General features: G+C 42.3%; 1 protein-coding gene across 1 annotated transcript in view; it reads left to right on the forward strand.

Moving 5' to 3' along the window:
• Nucleotides 1-16,801, forward strand: part of SUFU (SUFU negative regulator of hedgehog signaling) — a 92,613-nt gene that overhangs the window by 19,452 nt on the left and 56,360 nt on the right. The window contains exon 3 of the mRNA XM_017726158.1: nt 6,528-6,664. Coding sequence (XP_017581647.1) covers nt 6,528-6,664 — 137 coding nt within the window. The remainder of the gene's footprint in view (nt 1-6,527; nt 6,665-16,801) is intronic.

Raw genomic sequence — 16,801 nt, forward strand, 5'->3', positions numbered from 1 at the left:
GAGCACTGTGAAGAGATAACCATCTGACATCCAGATAACCACCCCCTGCTTCTCAAAAATGTTTTTATGCGAATGCATACTTTTTAAATGTCAGGAAACAATCCAGGAGAATATGTGAGTAAGCAGGTAGGTTTTGGCTGAAATAACACTTCTGGATGCTTTTTAAGCCTTTTATATAAAGGAGTTGCTGTGCCTATTTTCTTATGAAATTGCTTCACAGGAGCCTCCCAGCATGCCATCGGGGTTCTCGGAGGAGAGTTTTATACTGTTTGACAGCTGCACTAGAAACGACTGCTTCCTGTTAGGCAAGATGCTGGAAGCACTAGGTAGGGTCCCCTTTTTTCTTTTTCTTTTTTTTTTCCCCTGAAGCTCTGGAATCAGAGTCATTTGCTTATGGTGGGCAGAAATTGTGCAGTGCACCTGGAACTTGAATTCAGAAGACTGGCTGTGTATAATCTTGTTTGAGGCACATCAGCTCTTGTCCAATGTCCTTTCCAGGAGATGGAGACACTGAAGTATTTAGCTCAGTGGCTGCTGAAAATTTCTCCTTTGGTTTTAGACAGACCACCCTTCGTATTCCTTGTTAGGGGGCAGTGAAAGGGAAGTGATTCAAGTGATTCTCAGGGAGGACCTATGAAGTCAGTCACTGGCTACCCTGATGCTTTTTGAGACACCAGTCCTCTGTGTTGCTAATAGTAGTCTCTTTGCTACCTAATAGAAAAATCTTCTGGGATGGGTATTAGCTCTGCAGCCTTAAAACAATATTGAGGTTTGGACTCTGAAGTACTTTGGTCTCATCAGGCTGAGTGGTGGATACTGCCAGTCACCTTGGTTTGACCAGCTTCTCAAACTTCTGAAAGGTCCTGAGAGGCTGATCTGGAGTACTGAAAGCTATGAATTGGCAATTTCTGTGTTGGGGTTTTTTTTGGTGGGTGGGCTGGGGATTGTGGGTAGAATTAAAATTGCTACTGATGCAAACAACAGCAGCTCTTCCTGATGTCAGGTTTAGAAATGTAGCAATACTATATTTCTGCAGCCTTCAAAATTATATCAGAGTAGCTCACCAGCAGCAGAACAGGTAACTAACTATCTTTCTAGAAAGACGTGGAAGGATGCAATTAAGGAATTGAAGTAAAAGGCATCTTAAGTGGCTTCAGAAAAGTAGTGGTGAAGGAGCTGAAAACTGAGTCTAAGACAAGTCGTTTCAGAGTACTGTGACCTTGCTTCCCAGAAGAGACATGGTTTATCTCCCTGAAGCTATTGGGAGTGCAGCTGTGACTTCTGAAAGTACAGTCCTAACTATCCCCAAACTGCCTGAAAGGGCTTTCTTCTTGTTCCCAGGCTGAAATAATCATGGTGATTTCCCTATGTAAACTCCCTTTTCCAGGGATTCGTTCACCTAATATATTTATATGCACATACTCTTAAACTCTCAAAAAATAAACACCTGGTACACTCTGCTCCTTGTACAGAGCTGTGTAGCTTTCAAAAGCAGAATTGCAGAAATACTGCCATTTGCACTGCAGTGAAGCAAACCTTCTCTCCTTCCTTGTAAAAGTGAGAATGAAAATGCTTTGGCAAATAGCTTTGATTTAAACTGAAAAGCCTCTGGTTTTCAGAGCTGCTTTTAAAGCAAAGGGCTACTTTGGCTTTTGATCCTCTTAAGCTGGGTTATTTGATGTGAAAAACGCCCTGGGTACTCTGCTGCAGAGGGGAGCAGCTTTTCAGTTCTCTGTGTGTGGCTTCAGGAGAGGGCCTGGCAGAGCATGGGGTGCTGAGGGGCTCAGGGGGGCCTGGTTGCACAGCTCTGTAAATAAAGGGGCCTCTATTTCTTTGGATTCTTTTGCTGGAACTAAATATCATGATCAGTGAAACTCTTACCTCATTAAAGGAACAAGCTAGGCTCCTCCAGCATATGCGCAGTGCTGCAGTGTGGTTTGTTCTGCTGAGCTGATTTGCTGAACAGATAAAGGGAGTTTTAACCCAAAGAATGGCATGTAATGTATGACCTTGGCTTTTGAAAGGTTTATTTTTGTTCTTTTGACAAAATAAGGTTTTAATATTAAATATGGGGTTGGATTTGGCTTGGCAGATACCAGAGCCTTCTATTACTGCTGTAGTCATAATATAAAACTATCTGATGTGTGCCAGTGAGCATGCAGCAAGCCAAGAATTTCTCCATCAGTGTTTATTTTTGTGAAAACGTAGCTGGTTGCTTTGCAGTTGGGTTGGCTAAAAAGGTGATATGCCCTTGTGTTGGAGGGGGCAAAGCAGTGGTGGGCACAATATGGTCCATGCTGACTCTTTATACTTGGTGTCTTTAGTTTGGGGGCAAAATATGGAATTCTTTCCCCCCCTTCTTAGTGTTTTAGAAGTGTTTACAAGAAACTTTCACTCAAAACTCCAGGGTTCACCAGAACCAAGGCGTAAAACAAACTATGTGAAATATTCAGATCTGTTAGTACAGAAACTTAATGCTGTTTTGCAGCTTTCAGTTTGTGTAGCTGGGGCCATGCATGGATACAAAATACTAATGCTGAGGTTTCCTTCCTGCACATGTTCCATCTCAGATCATCGTCTGAGATGATCAAAGCTGAGGCACTTTTGGACTGCTGCATTGCAAGAGTTTGGCTGAAGAAATTACTTCACTGCTGAGATGCTGAACTGAGCTCCAAAGTCTTTGTTCTAAATTGGCTGTAGTTTGAATTGGTTACCTTCAGATTTAAACCATGACCACCATCCCCCCAAAAAAACCAAAAACAAACAAACAAACAAAGCACCCAAACAAAAAAAAACACCAACAAAAACACCCAATCAACCTAACCATGACCAAAAAAACCCCACACCAAACCTACCATCTCAGTCCTCGCCTCCCCAGCTCTCAGAGAAACCAGCCCCAAATAGTCCCAGCATTTGTAGATCAGAGTCTGTAATCAAAGTGCATTACCTCTGCAGCTGGCACAGGAGTTGTGTCAGGCTGACCTGCTGGGAATGCTTTGCTGCTCACTGGAAAGGGAGCAGGTTGGTGCAGGTACAGGTAGTAGAGAACGTGGGGAGGTCTGTGGAAGAGGTCATGGCTTCCATGTGCTTTAGCAAGATTTCTTCCATCTGTGGGTTATTCTTACCCTTCCACCCAGTTTTTTTTGTGGAAATGAGGCTTGTCCAGTCTTTCTCTTCCGGAAGTATTGTTTGGGTTTTTTAGTTTGTTCATTGATTGTGGCTGGATGAAGGCGGCTGATTTTCTAGAAGTCTTCCGGAAGTTTGGGGGAAATTTGGAACTTACAGGAAGAAACACAGGTTTGAACATCTGCAAGCCTGCAAGGTGTGGTGGGCTTTTTGTCCAGCTTCTTGTCGTCCTCTTAAGATAATCCTTAAGCAGTGGAGACATAGTCTGAAAGGAGGAGACTACCATGAGAACCCAGTGTTTCCACATAGAATACAGGAAAGGAGTCTCTTTATCCTTGTGAGAGATGATCAGCCATTTGCTCTGTCTTCCATTGGCACATGTATCTGGAGATCTTGGGTTTCTAACTGGGAAAAATCGTTTCCCATGCTACTTGCCTCTCCACCAGCAGACTAATGCATCCTTAATTAACATCACAAATATTGAAGTTGGGGCCAGTGTAAGCAATTGTAGTAAGATGGATATCTATAAGAGAAGCCAAGCTGCGTAACTTGGCTACTGGATACTTCTCTGTGATTTTCCTTAGACCAAGGGTCAGAAGCATATAGGAAGGTTATAGGTCTGTGTAGCTCCTGAAGCTCATGTCTGCCTCCATTCTCAGGTACATCCCCCAAACCTCGTCCAGGAGCTCTGATCCTGGATTGTGGTCCATTGTTCAGTGGGAGAAATTTCATGGCAGCTGTTGAAACTACATTGAACTTACCTTCAAATACAAGACTTTTTTTAAGAATAAAAGCAAAACCTTTGGCAAAAATACTAACAAAATTACTATGCTAATTACATTTTGAATATTAATATTTCTTTCTATTAAAGACCTGTCTAAATTAAGCGTGAAGTATTTGCAAAGTAATCACAAGTTTTTAAAGCCACATGTGTCACAATTTCCTCAAAACCAGATTACCAACCTAAAATTAAACAGATCAAAGACTTTTACTTTATAGACCATTACCTCGGAACAGCTGCACAGTGCAGGTGAATGGCATGTTTTTAAATTTTCCCTCTAACTGTATTTTCAGCAACTTGTCACCATTAACTATTCAAAACTATTTTAAGTCTAATCTTTAAATACAAATTTCTTACATGCAAACAAAATTCTTCTAAGATTTAACTGTTAATTTGAGAATATAAGCATTGTATTGCTGCTGCATTTTCTGAGTGTTCTTTGGAAGATACATCTTGAATTTTCGGGGAGATTTTTTAAATCTTAGAAGGGAAGTAACTTAATGCTTGTTTCCTTACCTTTTATTCTCTTCAGTAGTTCTGTTTCAGAGTCTCACTACCATACGAACAAATTAATTTAAGTAGCGTTGCCTGCTAGCTTTATTGCTTTGTGACTACTGGTATGTTGCTGACCAGCAATGTTCTCCTAAATATAAATGTTGCTTTAGATTTGATGGATACTCACCTAAACACTTCTGTTACCCAGTAATTTTCATATGGATCAATGTAAAGCACGTGTGGTCCTCTTTAAACAGTTATTTTTGGGAAGCAGAGATCCAAGAGGTTAAAAAAAAAGCCCACTGAACTCTATCTCATTGCATATTAGAAGTTGTGTTGTTTCAGAACGTGCCTTGAAAGGAGGAAATTCAATAGGGAGCCATCTTACTTTCCAAAATACTTAACTGTGAAAGATCAGCTTGAAGGCTTTTTGTTAACTTTGATCTTTCATAAAACTGACCCATTCATAATGTGTTTCAGTTTCTGGTTTATGCTTTTTCCTGGAATCAGTCCTTGAAAACTATCCACTTTGAAGTGTTTTTGTTTCTCCCTTTAAGAAATATTTCTGTTTTTTCCTTTACTAACTGATATGTGAAACTAATAGAACACTATAGGGGGGCTGGATGTTCAAGGTACAACTTTGCATTTGTGAGGCTGTCACTGTCCTGTATCAGTCAGTTAAGTAGGTCTGCATGTATGGTTACAGAACACAGGATTCACTGCACATCCAGATTCCATCCCTGGCTGGCTGGTTATTCACTAAGCTCTTGCTTTGTCTGAGAGCCAGATGTAATGATTTGACTTGTTGCTTAAAAGTGTATACTTCTCTCCCAAAAGAGGTTTTATATGTACCAGTTGAGCGTTTGAAATGTGTTTTCTGGCCTGTTCGCAGGGAAATTGTTTTCATAGTATTTAATTCTCAAATTCTTTGTTGAGGATAATGTGGAGAGAAATAAAGATGGACATGCTTGTATGTTGTTATACTAATATTTGTTATATTGTTTACTCCTCTATTGCAGACGTCAGAATGACTTCTAATACTTTATTGTTTTCAGTCACAGATATTTTTTCAATTTCTTTTTCCTTAGCATTTTAAAAAAGAAACTTTCACTCAAAACTGCAGGGTTCAGCATAAAGCAAACTGTGTGGAATATTCAGATTTGTTAGTACAGAAACTTAATGCTGCGTTTCAGCTTTCAGTTTTTGTACCTGGGGCCACGTGCAGGTAAAAAATACTCATTTCAAGATCCCTTCCTGCACACGCTCCATCCCAGATGGTTGTTTTATTGTAAAGCTGGGATCCTTGTGGACTGCTGCATTGTAATTACTGTTGTTACCTCTTTGGGTTTTTCAAATAGAAAGTGCTCTGATTAGTTTCCAGACTGCTCTGTTTGACTGATTTTAGTAGTACAGTGTTATTAAGCCTTTATGCATTGTATCTTTCATATGCACCAGCAAGGTACCAGCATCCAAGACATTCATGAAGTTTCCCCAGAAAATTTGCCAATGGCTGCAGGTGTCAGAGATTTGAACCTGGAGAATGATATGGGCTTATGAAAGCTTCTTTAAGGTGTTTTTATGTTCAGCATAAATCCTTCCTTTTTTCCTCTGCCTTTGAGGAGCAGTCATGAGCAAGGGATGCAATGACAGTGGTAGAAATCACATGGATGACCCTAACTTGCTTTCAAATTTGCAAGCTACTCAGTACTTCAGTTGTATCCCACTTCTCAGTGCATAGAAATTTGAATTCATAAAGGTGGAATAATATTATTTTCTGTTATGTCTTTTCTTTGGTGTTCCCATTTAGCTGTGAGTGTAAAACTTACAGTGATGCTTTAAAGACAAATTCAAGTTGTTGAAAATCCCATGAGTCCCAGGAAAGTCATGGTTCCAAGGCTGAATTGTTGTGATTGAAAACACTACTATGATAGTTATCTTTGAAATTGTATTACATCAGCCAATCTCACCATATTCTGCCATTAGAGCCAGAGTAGACTGAAAGGGAATTTCTCAAATATATCTGTTCTATGAGGAGAATGCTCATCCTTTTTCCATGGTCCTGATCTTAAATCCTGCCCTGGTTACAAGAAGTGTGTTGTGACTAATTATTTTTCATTCTCTCCAGGTTTACAGGAACAGATGGACCGAGTGGTTTTGGGTTTGAGCTGACATTCCGACTGAAGAGAGAGACGGGGGAGTCGGCACCGCCCACCTGGCCAGCAGAGCTGATGCAAGGCTTGGCCAGATACGTCTTCCAGTCAGGTACCATAGGGTTAAATACACAACCTCACTTTTTCCTGCTCAAGTTCTGCAGAACCACATCTGTTACAGGGTGTGACACTTGTCTTGTAAGCACCCAGTCAAGTCTTGGGAATTGTCTTTGTGTGGTCACTGTCTTTTCATGGGTGAGAGGAGGTCTGCAGAGTGAAATGGGATTTGGTAGGGTACTTAAGGGCAAACTGCTTGGTGACTAAGCTGGCAGTCAGGGCAGAGACTTCCCTGGTTTGGTTCCTGCAATAATGCAGGACCATGTTTTTGACCTCAAAGCCAAAGAATGATTTATGGAATGAAAAGAGTGGTTGTACCTATGCATACCCATCTGGCATGAACCACCCTCCAGTATTATCTTCTGCTTATCCATTCTGGTTTTTACTTTATATTCACCATGACTCTTTAAAGGCACTGCTCAAACTCATGGTCGTGGATTCTAGCCTCTGGGTGTTTAGTTTTCAATTTGCCTTATGAAAAATAACAGTGTATGAATCAAAAATTCACTTCTTTCTTTGACTATGAAATTGGGTGTGAGCTAACACCACAATCGTCATACAATGGGCAAACCACATGCTGGGTTACCTTAGGAAAAGCATGAGCAGCAGATAGAGGAAAGTTATTACCTCTTTGGCATGGCACTGGGAAGGCCTTGCTGAAAATACTGTGTCCTATTTTGGGCCTTTAAGAGATACTGAAAAGCTGGAGAGTGTTCAAGGTGGTCAGGGTTCTAGGGCATGTGAGCCATGAGAAGAGATGGAGGGAGCAGGGCCAGTTTAGCCTGGGAAGAGAATGTGCAGGGGGATTTAATTGGAGCCTACAGCTGTAGGGAGGGTAGTTACAAGATTGTGGGGTCAAGCCCTAGATAGTACATCAAAGGGCTACAGCTCTGAACTGCAGTAATGGGAGGCCCTGGAAAAGCTTCAAGGAAAACTTGCTCACAAGGAGAGTGGCAAAGGACAGGGAATGGTTTATAAGAGAGGTGCTGGAACTCCATTCCTGGAAAGGTTCAGGACTTAGCTCAACAAAGCTAAGTTGGCTCTGATCTAGCATTGGTGATGGCTCCACTTCAAATAGGGAGGCTGGACGAGAGACCTGCGAAGGCCCCTTAAAATATTACAGAAGTGTTGGATTTGGGGTGTTTTTTTCCATACTGCTTCATGCCCTTCAGCAAGCAGCTGCGTGCTGTAACTGACTCTTACCAACCATTCCTTGCCTTGTATAAAAGGAATCTGTATGCTGTTGCAACAAGTGAACAAGTTCTAGTTTTATTTTAGTACAAATTTGATTATCACATCTCTTTTAGAAAAGAATTTTCTCAGGCTAAAATTGTCTGGTTAATAATAGACATCATGTTAATCCTGACAAGATGATGCATTTAGAAGTAAGACTTGTAATGGGGCCTACTTTATCATGTTTCTTCTTGATCTTTCAGAGCAATGCCAGTTGACCACAGCTAGATGCAGTAATTTTCTAATCTAGTCAAAGATCTCTCACTACATTGCTCTGCAGAGTCCCCAGTACTTCTGCTACATCTAACGTGTCCTGCTTTGTTTTGTTTTACTCCCTTGAGCTGTCCTCTCTCAGGATGGCAGTGTCCAGAGCAGTTCCCGTGTTCTTCCTTGTGTCACTCCTGGGTAATCAGGCACCCAGTCCTCAGCAGTGTTACTTTCTTTTCTACCTCGTAGAGTTTTTTTCCCCCAGTTTGACATTCTCACTGCAGAGCCAAGTGAGCTTCTGCCGTTGTCTTTTTTTTCTTGTTTTTTTTACAGGACTACTCTGTTCAGATGTTGAAACTTTAAAACTGAAGTATTTGAAGGGTTGGTTCCTCTGAAGCCCATTAGGCATGAGGCAGGCTGTGGCATGACAGCATTGTTTTACACGATGAAAGGTTTCTTTTTGCTCAAGTTCTTCCTGACTGTAGTGCTTAGAGCATTTGTCAAATGGAACAGTGATAAGTGTTGTTTAACTCTGGTGTATGTACCTCATTGTTGTCTTCTTCACTTGTAAAAAAAAAAAAAAATCTGTCGTGTCTCTTTAATACTCCAAAGAAGCCTTAAAAACATTTGATGAACCGAATCAACTTAAGTAAAGCTTAGGAATCCACCCTGAACAAGAAGCAAGAAAAAGATTAAAACCGGCAGAAACTTTTTGGATAGGCTCCAAGCACTTTCACATGTCAGAAGATTGCTTACTCTGAAAGCTGTACTAAGAGCTAAATTCTTATCTCTTGATAAAAGCCAACTTTTAGTTATCATAGAGGTGCTCTGCTGAGTCCAGCTGAAGCTGGGGGAGAGTAAAGTGTAGTTATACTGCTGCTGAGCCTGAGCATTTTCAGGGGGTGACGAGTGAGTTGAATATTCACCTAGCAGCTACTGCTGTCCTAAATATTATTCCTGTGTATTGCAGTTTCAAAGCATGTCTCATTGCAAGTGATGTATTTTTCTAACAAACACTTCTAGGCAAATGAATGTTGCATTCCTTTGTTTCTCTCACTCTCCTGCACTGTGGCAGTGCTTTAGAAAAGCAATCTTCTGCATTGAATTTCAGACCTCTTTCAGCCTTGGCTTCTCTGTTCACTGTAACAAGCGCTTGGTGCTTTTGATTAAAGGGCAGTACTTACCCTCCTTCAACAAAACCAAGCTTTCAAGTCTCAAAAAGTTTTATTTGTGGCTTTGTCTGTTCTTAATTTTATCACTGTTTGACCATGACCACAAATTCCAACTCTGTTAGTTTTAAAAAAACCCCAAACCTTCAAACCTTGAAAATGAAACTTTGCACAATTCCATGACCTTAGCTTGTCATGGTTCATGGGTCTACTGCAAATATCTCATGGTAGAACAAATTTATACTTCAATTCAAATGAAAAGGAAGAAATGCTCTTCCTACAGAAAGCTTTTCCAGAGCTTACTACAATTGTTAACTCTTCATGTACTGCAGTATTACAACCTTTGATCACTACAGAGAGACTATGGTTTGTGTTTTCCTGAATTAAAATCTGCATTTTTTTTCTGTCTAAGGTAAATTTAGGTTGTTTTCAAGGGTCTGTCTCATCTGTGTCATGAAGGCAATATATTGATGTAGCATGGAAACAGGTACATGTGTGTATGAGCTCTTGCTGCTTCCATGGTTTTTAGCTTGAAAGAAAGCAGCTGCAGGTGTCAGGTACAGGTTTTGAGAAATTGTCATGAAAACTCATCATGCATAGAGCCCAAAGATAATGATGTGGCATATGTCATGGTTATTCTCCACAATGCACAAGTTGTAGTGAGGAATGAGCCAGAAGTATTAAGAGGATGTCCATGAATTAGAAGTTTGCAGGTTGGCTGAGCTTGATCACATTTACCCTAGAACATATCAGCATGAGCAGGCTGAGCCCCTGCTGGTTTAGGGGAGACAGGTGGCATCACAGAAGACTGGAAAACTGGCAAATGCTGTTCTTCACATCCCATTAAAAAACCTGTATCAAAATCAAAACAAACTCCCACAACAGGAAAAAAAAAGTTTCTAATTGGTCAATCAGATTTCAGGTCTTAAGAAACTGCTAAGAGAAACAAACCATCTAGAAGGCATCCACAGCGTAATGGATGTTCCAGCATGGATTTATCAACAATAAATTGGAAGAAACTAACTAACAGGTACCATAGGAAGCAGTGAATGTTGGTTACCTTGAAACTACTAGACTTTTTACATTGTCCCAACAAGTGTGTGAATGAGCTGAGGAAATGAGATCTTGGTAAAAGGTAAAGAAGAGGGCTGCAATACTGGTTGGATATTTAAACTCTGAGTGACTGTCAGTGTGTAGTCATCAACCACCAAAAGATGGGTAGAGCTGGGAAGTACTGGTGTGCAGTAAGGGCAGGGAAGCACAACAGGTGCAAGGTCCTGTCCTGACACAGGAATAATCCAGTGCAATCAGCTGGGGGAAAGCAGCAGTTCTGAAAGAAGAAGAAAACTATTTGGAGTTACTATTACCAATGAGCTATACCTAAACCAACATGCTCTTCACACTGAGAGATGGAAGTGAAATTATTCTGATGCATAAATAGAAGTGTTCTGTGTATTGCATATGATTGGGTCCTACACTGCAAGGGAGAGGGAGAGCATTGTATTTAATTTTGGGCAAAAAGCTTCAAGTCAGATGCATCCCAGTTGGAGGGAGACTGGAGGAGAGTGGTAAGAATGATCCAAAGGTCCAGAAAATATGACCTGTGAAGGAACGATCAAAAGAGTTACATTTGTTTAGTCTAGGGAGGAGAAGATGGAAGATGTGAGAACAGTCTTCAAATATGCAAAAGGTTGCTGTAACGAATAAAGTAATAAATACATTTTTCATGAGCCTACTGGGGATAGGAGAGACTAAAAGTTCTGTAATTTAACTACTAAAATTTCTGTAAAATAGGCTTAGGGTTTGTCATTAGAAAAACTTCCGAATGGCAAGTGCAGTAATGCATTTGGATAGTGGCAGATTCCCTATTGCTGCATATCTTTGAGAACAAGTCAAACTGTTCTTCATGGATATTTGTCAGGCAGAGTTGATCCTTCCTTTAGGGAAGGGCAGAGTAGGAGCCTTCTTAGTCTCATTTATATTATAAATATGTCTTGAATGACTGTTCTTTTCAGGTCTTCTAAATGTAATTTTTTTTGATTCCATAAATATGTAATTAATCTTTTCTCACAGTCTCCTGATGACTAGTGCACTGAAAGATATTTAACTGTGAGTTTGATGTCTCAACTAATTGCAAAGTTGAATTTTAATATTTGACCTTTGACTAGTCAGTAGTAGGAAGCTGTTTGCATCTTGGGTACTGCAAAACAGTAGTAACAAAATGTGCAGGCAAAGAAAGTAAGGATGCAAGGTGCAATTTTTCAGTGGCAATATAATGTAGATTTCAGCTGAGTACTTCAGAAGCAACTTACATGAATTATTCCTTAGAAGACTTACTACTTCTGAAAAGTGGATTGGACAGAACCAATTCCAGTAGGTACATGACAAGTTATACATGTTGATAACAACATGTCAAAACAATGGCTAAACTAACTATAGCTGGTTTGGTTTGTGTTTTTTTCCCCACAAGCACCTCTGCACTGTCATGGTGAGGAATCCCCTTTTCAGAGGATAAGATAGAAAATACATCTGTTATTTCTGTGAAACCTGTAGGAACTTAGTATCTGTGAGCTTCTGTCCTCTGGCATGATTCAAGTCCATGGCCCAGTTTCCCAAAGTCTCCCCTGGAAAGGAGGATGGTTCTGCTGCATGGAATTGCCCAAGGCAGTACAGCTGCGCAAGCCTTTGGCAGCCAGGCTGAAAAGCAAGCCCAAAATGAGGTACATGTAGCCTTCCTTTGTAATTTCTAACATGTCATACTTTCTTCAGGTAGAAGTTATTTTATGACAGCTTGTCTCTAGTTTAAGGAAGGACACACACACAATTCCTGCCATGTGCATGATGTCCCAGTACATCAGTTTGGGGCCATTATGCCATCTCTCTATGCTGTAGTTTCACCCTTTGTTTAAACAAGGGTGATTATGGAAGTTGTAAAAGGTGTAGATGCACTCTTCTTATTCAGCACTTTTCACCTGAATCAAGTTAGTTTCATCTGAGTCATGGAGGTTCTTTGTGTTTGACGGGCACTATAACTTTTACACTGGAAGTGGGGCTCAGTGGGATTAGGGGGTCTGATGGGGGTCACAAACCTGCAGCCATTAGCCAGGAGATACCTTGGCACCTGCTGTCCCACCATAACCACCAGGCCTCATCTTCACATCTCCTGGGGTCCAGAAAGCTTCGGTGTAGTAGCCTCAGTGACTCTTTGCTTGCCAACATGTTTTCAAACATTCTTGACACAGGCCAATTTCTGTGTGTAAAAAGGAAAAAAACAAAACAAGCAACCAAACTCTAAACCTAAAACAAACTGCTTGATTCCTTGAATACAAATGAAGCTTCTCTGGCTTGTTTGTAAAGCTCTTTATTTCTTCCCAGGAGGATGACTAAAGCCAAATAAAATCTGCCAGTAATTCATATACATTTTTCCCTGACTGTACCCTTATCTTTTCTTTTCCAACCCTAGGCCGATTTATTAGTCTCTTCTGGTTGCTATGGCTCTGTAAAATATATATATTTTTTTTTTTTCTATCATCTGTTTGTAATATTGACCCATTTCCAGTGTAGAGCTGGCCCTGGCTCCTCTCTAGTATTCCAGGATTGTAGATTAAAATTGTGTGGAGATTAACTGTGTTTTTTAGCTCTACAAAGAAGTGTAAATCAACATCAGTTTCAATTCAACAGAACCTGTTATGCAATGAACTCTGCTGCGTGAATGCTGAAATTGTAGCACAGTAAATTGCTGTAGGTGAACAGGACTCCACCAAGTGTGCAGGGGCTGCGTGCCTTTATTCTGCAAAGTGGTATGGAAACATTAAGTCACCGGTTCCAACTTAACCCAAGTTTGTAATGGCCAAAAGCTCTCATCATCTGATAGTTATTCAGCAGTCCATGAGAAATTGGTTGGATTTTAGCCTAATTCCTCTTAGATGTTTCTCATAAAACAAGCTGTTCTGTGAGCAGCAGCTCAGATCGAGCCTGGTCCTTTGCGTTTTTGTGCACTGTGTCCTGCACTGCTGTAATAAATCCCCTTCTCCCCATACTGCTGCCTGTGAGCTTACCTCCCCAGTACTTCCCATCCCTCCCCCCAATCTCCTAAGATAGCCTTGTCACATCCCCTAGCTTCTAGCTGGGACGTATGGGCTGTGACTGGTACCAAATGATGTGCTGGCTGATAAAACAAACTGGTTGCTGGTGTGCAGAGTGGTTGGCTGAAGAGCTGGTCACGACAGGCAGCTGTCAAGCTCGTGCTTTGGTCTCTAACCTGTAGCTGGCTTCCTCTGGAGCTGGATGGCAATGCTGAAGTTGTTGGTGACGGAATTGCCAGATGTAACTCTTGTAAATTGTTTTGAAAGGCATTGCAGCTGTTGGTTGGAGATAGACCTGGCCCTTTTCACTCCTTGTTGTAGATCTGGGTTCCCTTGGTTAAATTATTGCAGGTCCCCTCTGCAGGCTTGCAAAGCTTAATATTATTTGTCAGTTTGTATGGCTGTAATTTTTGGGACCTCCAGAGTCTGATGCTTTTATCCTCACTTGTGAGGCAGGGATACCTCCAGCTCTGTTTTGTGGGTGGGTGCTGAGGCACAGGCTTGCCAGTCCTTAGACAGCAGCTTTGCAGTGGCCTTGGCCATGGCTGATGCTTCCCAGGCTGTGAACTAGCACGCAGCTGGTGGCCTGTCCTTCCTCTCTGTGAGTCCTCTCTTGATCAGAGTGGTTTCAGGTGTGGGTGGTAAACTGGCAGAGGGCATAGAGCAGGGACACAGCTGTGAATGCCACCACGTGGGTGGTGTGCCTGTTCCTCTTGACAGCACAAGCGGAGTTGCATGGCCTTAGATTTTGTCTGGTTATATTGACTTCACTTCTCTTCCTGTTCACAACAGGAAGGGTGGAATTGCCCCTTTGCAATACTGGAGGCACCCCAGTGCCACGCTCAGGCCTGCTCTTTGCCTTGGAGCACTGTCACTTCATCAGCCACTGATGGGATAAGCTGGCCATTATTTTTGCTGGTTGTCATGCTTTTAGTGAGTAGCATCTTTCTGGCCCTTGTTTGTGACTTGCTGGGACCTTGGGCAACTCTAGAGAATCTCTTCCCCACACATTTAATTCAGCTGCGGTATAGAAAAGCCTTTGCAGCCCTCTGGCCAGGTTTGAAAAGTGCAGGATAATTTCTCAGGAACATGAGAAGAAGGGACCAGCACCACTGCTGAGAGACATTGCCTTTTGCTTTATTAGCACTGGTGCTGTGAAGCAGGGCTGGGCATGAGGCTCCTCCCAGTCAGAAGTGTAGCAGTAGGAAAGCATGACTGGTAACCCAGGAGTTTCCAAGGACACCTGTACTCTCATTTTACTTGGAGGATGAAAAGTCTATCTTGTATGTTGTGACTAAGCTACTTGTATAATATAGATTAAAGCCTTTTCTTCTCTACCTCCCTAATCTTCTGCAGTTTGGGCTTTTTTCCTCTCCTGCAGTTTGTCTGTACTCATGGGTCAGGCTGGTTACTTCCTGTGCCTTGCTGTGGAAGCCACTGTTGTCTTTCCAACTTCTAATTCTTGGCTGGAAACAGGTCTCTGATCTTCTCCAGCCGCAAAGGATAGGTTCACACTAAGGCATGGAGAGACTTTGTGCCAGGAGCAGAGGCACAGAAAGCCTTTGTTGCTTATAAAAGACTTTGTTGAAATAGAAGGAAAGCTGTCTTCCCCTAGACTGCTTTACTGATTACATAGTATTTCCAGGCAGTAAGTGAGGGATCTCAGTGCTGCCTGAAAGAGAAGGCTTGTTTGTAGCTGCTACTGCAATTTAGATAAAGTAGGTTTAGGCCCAGTTTGAGTTGGCGAGATTTCAACTGATGCTGTCCCTTTTAATTCTGTCAACTGATGTCCTGTTCCTGCCTGGGAACTGAACTTGGCTTGTTGTTTTTCAGCTGTTCAGTACAGTTCATTCAGTTGGTTTTTTTAAAAAAAGAAAAAGGGAAAAAGAAAAGGGGGTGGGAAATTTGTCTTCTCTCTGTTTTACATCAGTCCATGTGCCCTGATGCTGCTCCGAAAGGGTCAGGGATGGACACAGCACCAAGACTTGTAACTTTGATACATCGTTATACTTAGAAATGCACAAGTTGTTTTAGCCTTCATATTGCACATGGGCTGCTACTAGGAGAGGGAGGGAAGAAGCTGGCACAGAGACCTGGAGGAAGCTGTGTGATGCATCTCTGTGCAGGGCTGCTGCAGCAGCCTAAGTGGCAGAGGGACAGCGAGCAGGACCCACGCCCAGGGACGCCTGGATGCTGGCCCTTAGCAGGTGTTTATCCAGAGTGGCTGCAGTTCAAGATCAGGACTGATCTGGCCAATGTTTTCTGCCTGAAGTGGAGGGGAGCCAAGCTCTCTGCAGGAAGCCTTTTCTCCATCCTGCCCAGAGCCTCCCCACTGCAGGAGAGTGATGAGGAGCCCCCATGTTGGAGACCAGCAAGCTCTGTGAGGAAGAATATCTCTTAACCCTGGAATAAGGAAGCAGGGGAGAAGCTGCACATGGTCAGCCCGGCCTTGGACAAAGGCTCTGTCCCCTGTACTGAAGGAGGAATGCAGGACAAAGGAAACAGTGCAGGGAAGGCAGAAAACTCCCCCTCTTGCTGGTGTGAGGTCCTTTGGCCTCTCATATATGAGGTCTTTGTCCCACCCAGCCTTTCCTGGGAAACGGAAGCAGCCGATTTAGCAGTTAAAAGCTTCTGCAGAGAACAGTATTGCCTCCTCCTATGGAGGAGCTGAAAGCGACAACACAGAGGAATTGTTCTGCAGTTGCAAGAGCATCCTCTCTCACTGCCTGTGTGCAATTGTTTGGGATGCACAGAGGAGAGTTTGGGCTGAGCAGCCTTCTGAAAAGGACTGTATTTTCCCTTGACAGCTGCCAAGCCCATGTTAGATGAAACCGCAGAGAAGAGTAACTGCAGATGAACTGCAGAGCTGGAAGTTGGGTTCACTGTTACATATCCACCTTCTTACACTTCTATTGAAGATCTGTGCAGCAAGTGCTGCTCAAACTGTGCTTTCTGACTAACCCACTCTGCCTGCGAGAGTGGCAGTGTGCGGAGCTCATTACAGACCGTCTTCTGACAGCCACAGAGGCAAAGATCCTTTGCAGCAGCCTGCTCGGCCAGGAGGCAGCAAATGGGCACAGCAGGGGAAGTGTTTTGTTCTTGGTGGGAAAGAGAAACTGGAAGAGTATATTCAGAGGCTGCAGGCAGCCCAGAACCTGAGGGAAGTGGACTCTCATGCTTTTTGGTTTAAAATTAGGGGCTTAAGGGTGTCTTCTCAGAACACTTGGGGTGGTGTTTCAAAAGATGCTCTGTAAACACGCTGTCCATTTTGCATTTGAACCATAAATACAGCTCTGGGAATAAATGTGTTTCTCCTGCAGTACTGTAATGGGTTGCTAGAGCTCAATGCGTAACTATTTTATGCAATTGCGTGTGAATGCAGAGTTCTTCTGTTTCCTGCCCTTTGGCCTCCCGCTTTGCCAAAGTAAAACAGAAGTT

This window comes from Corvus brachyrhynchos, unplaced genomic scaffold, assembly GCF_000691975.1.
Source record: "Corvus brachyrhynchos isolate BGI_N302 unplaced genomic scaffold, ASM69197v1 scaffold61, whole genome shotgun sequence".
Classification (NCBI taxonomy): Eukaryota; Metazoa; Chordata; class Aves; order Passeriformes; family Corvidae; genus Corvus; species Corvus brachyrhynchos.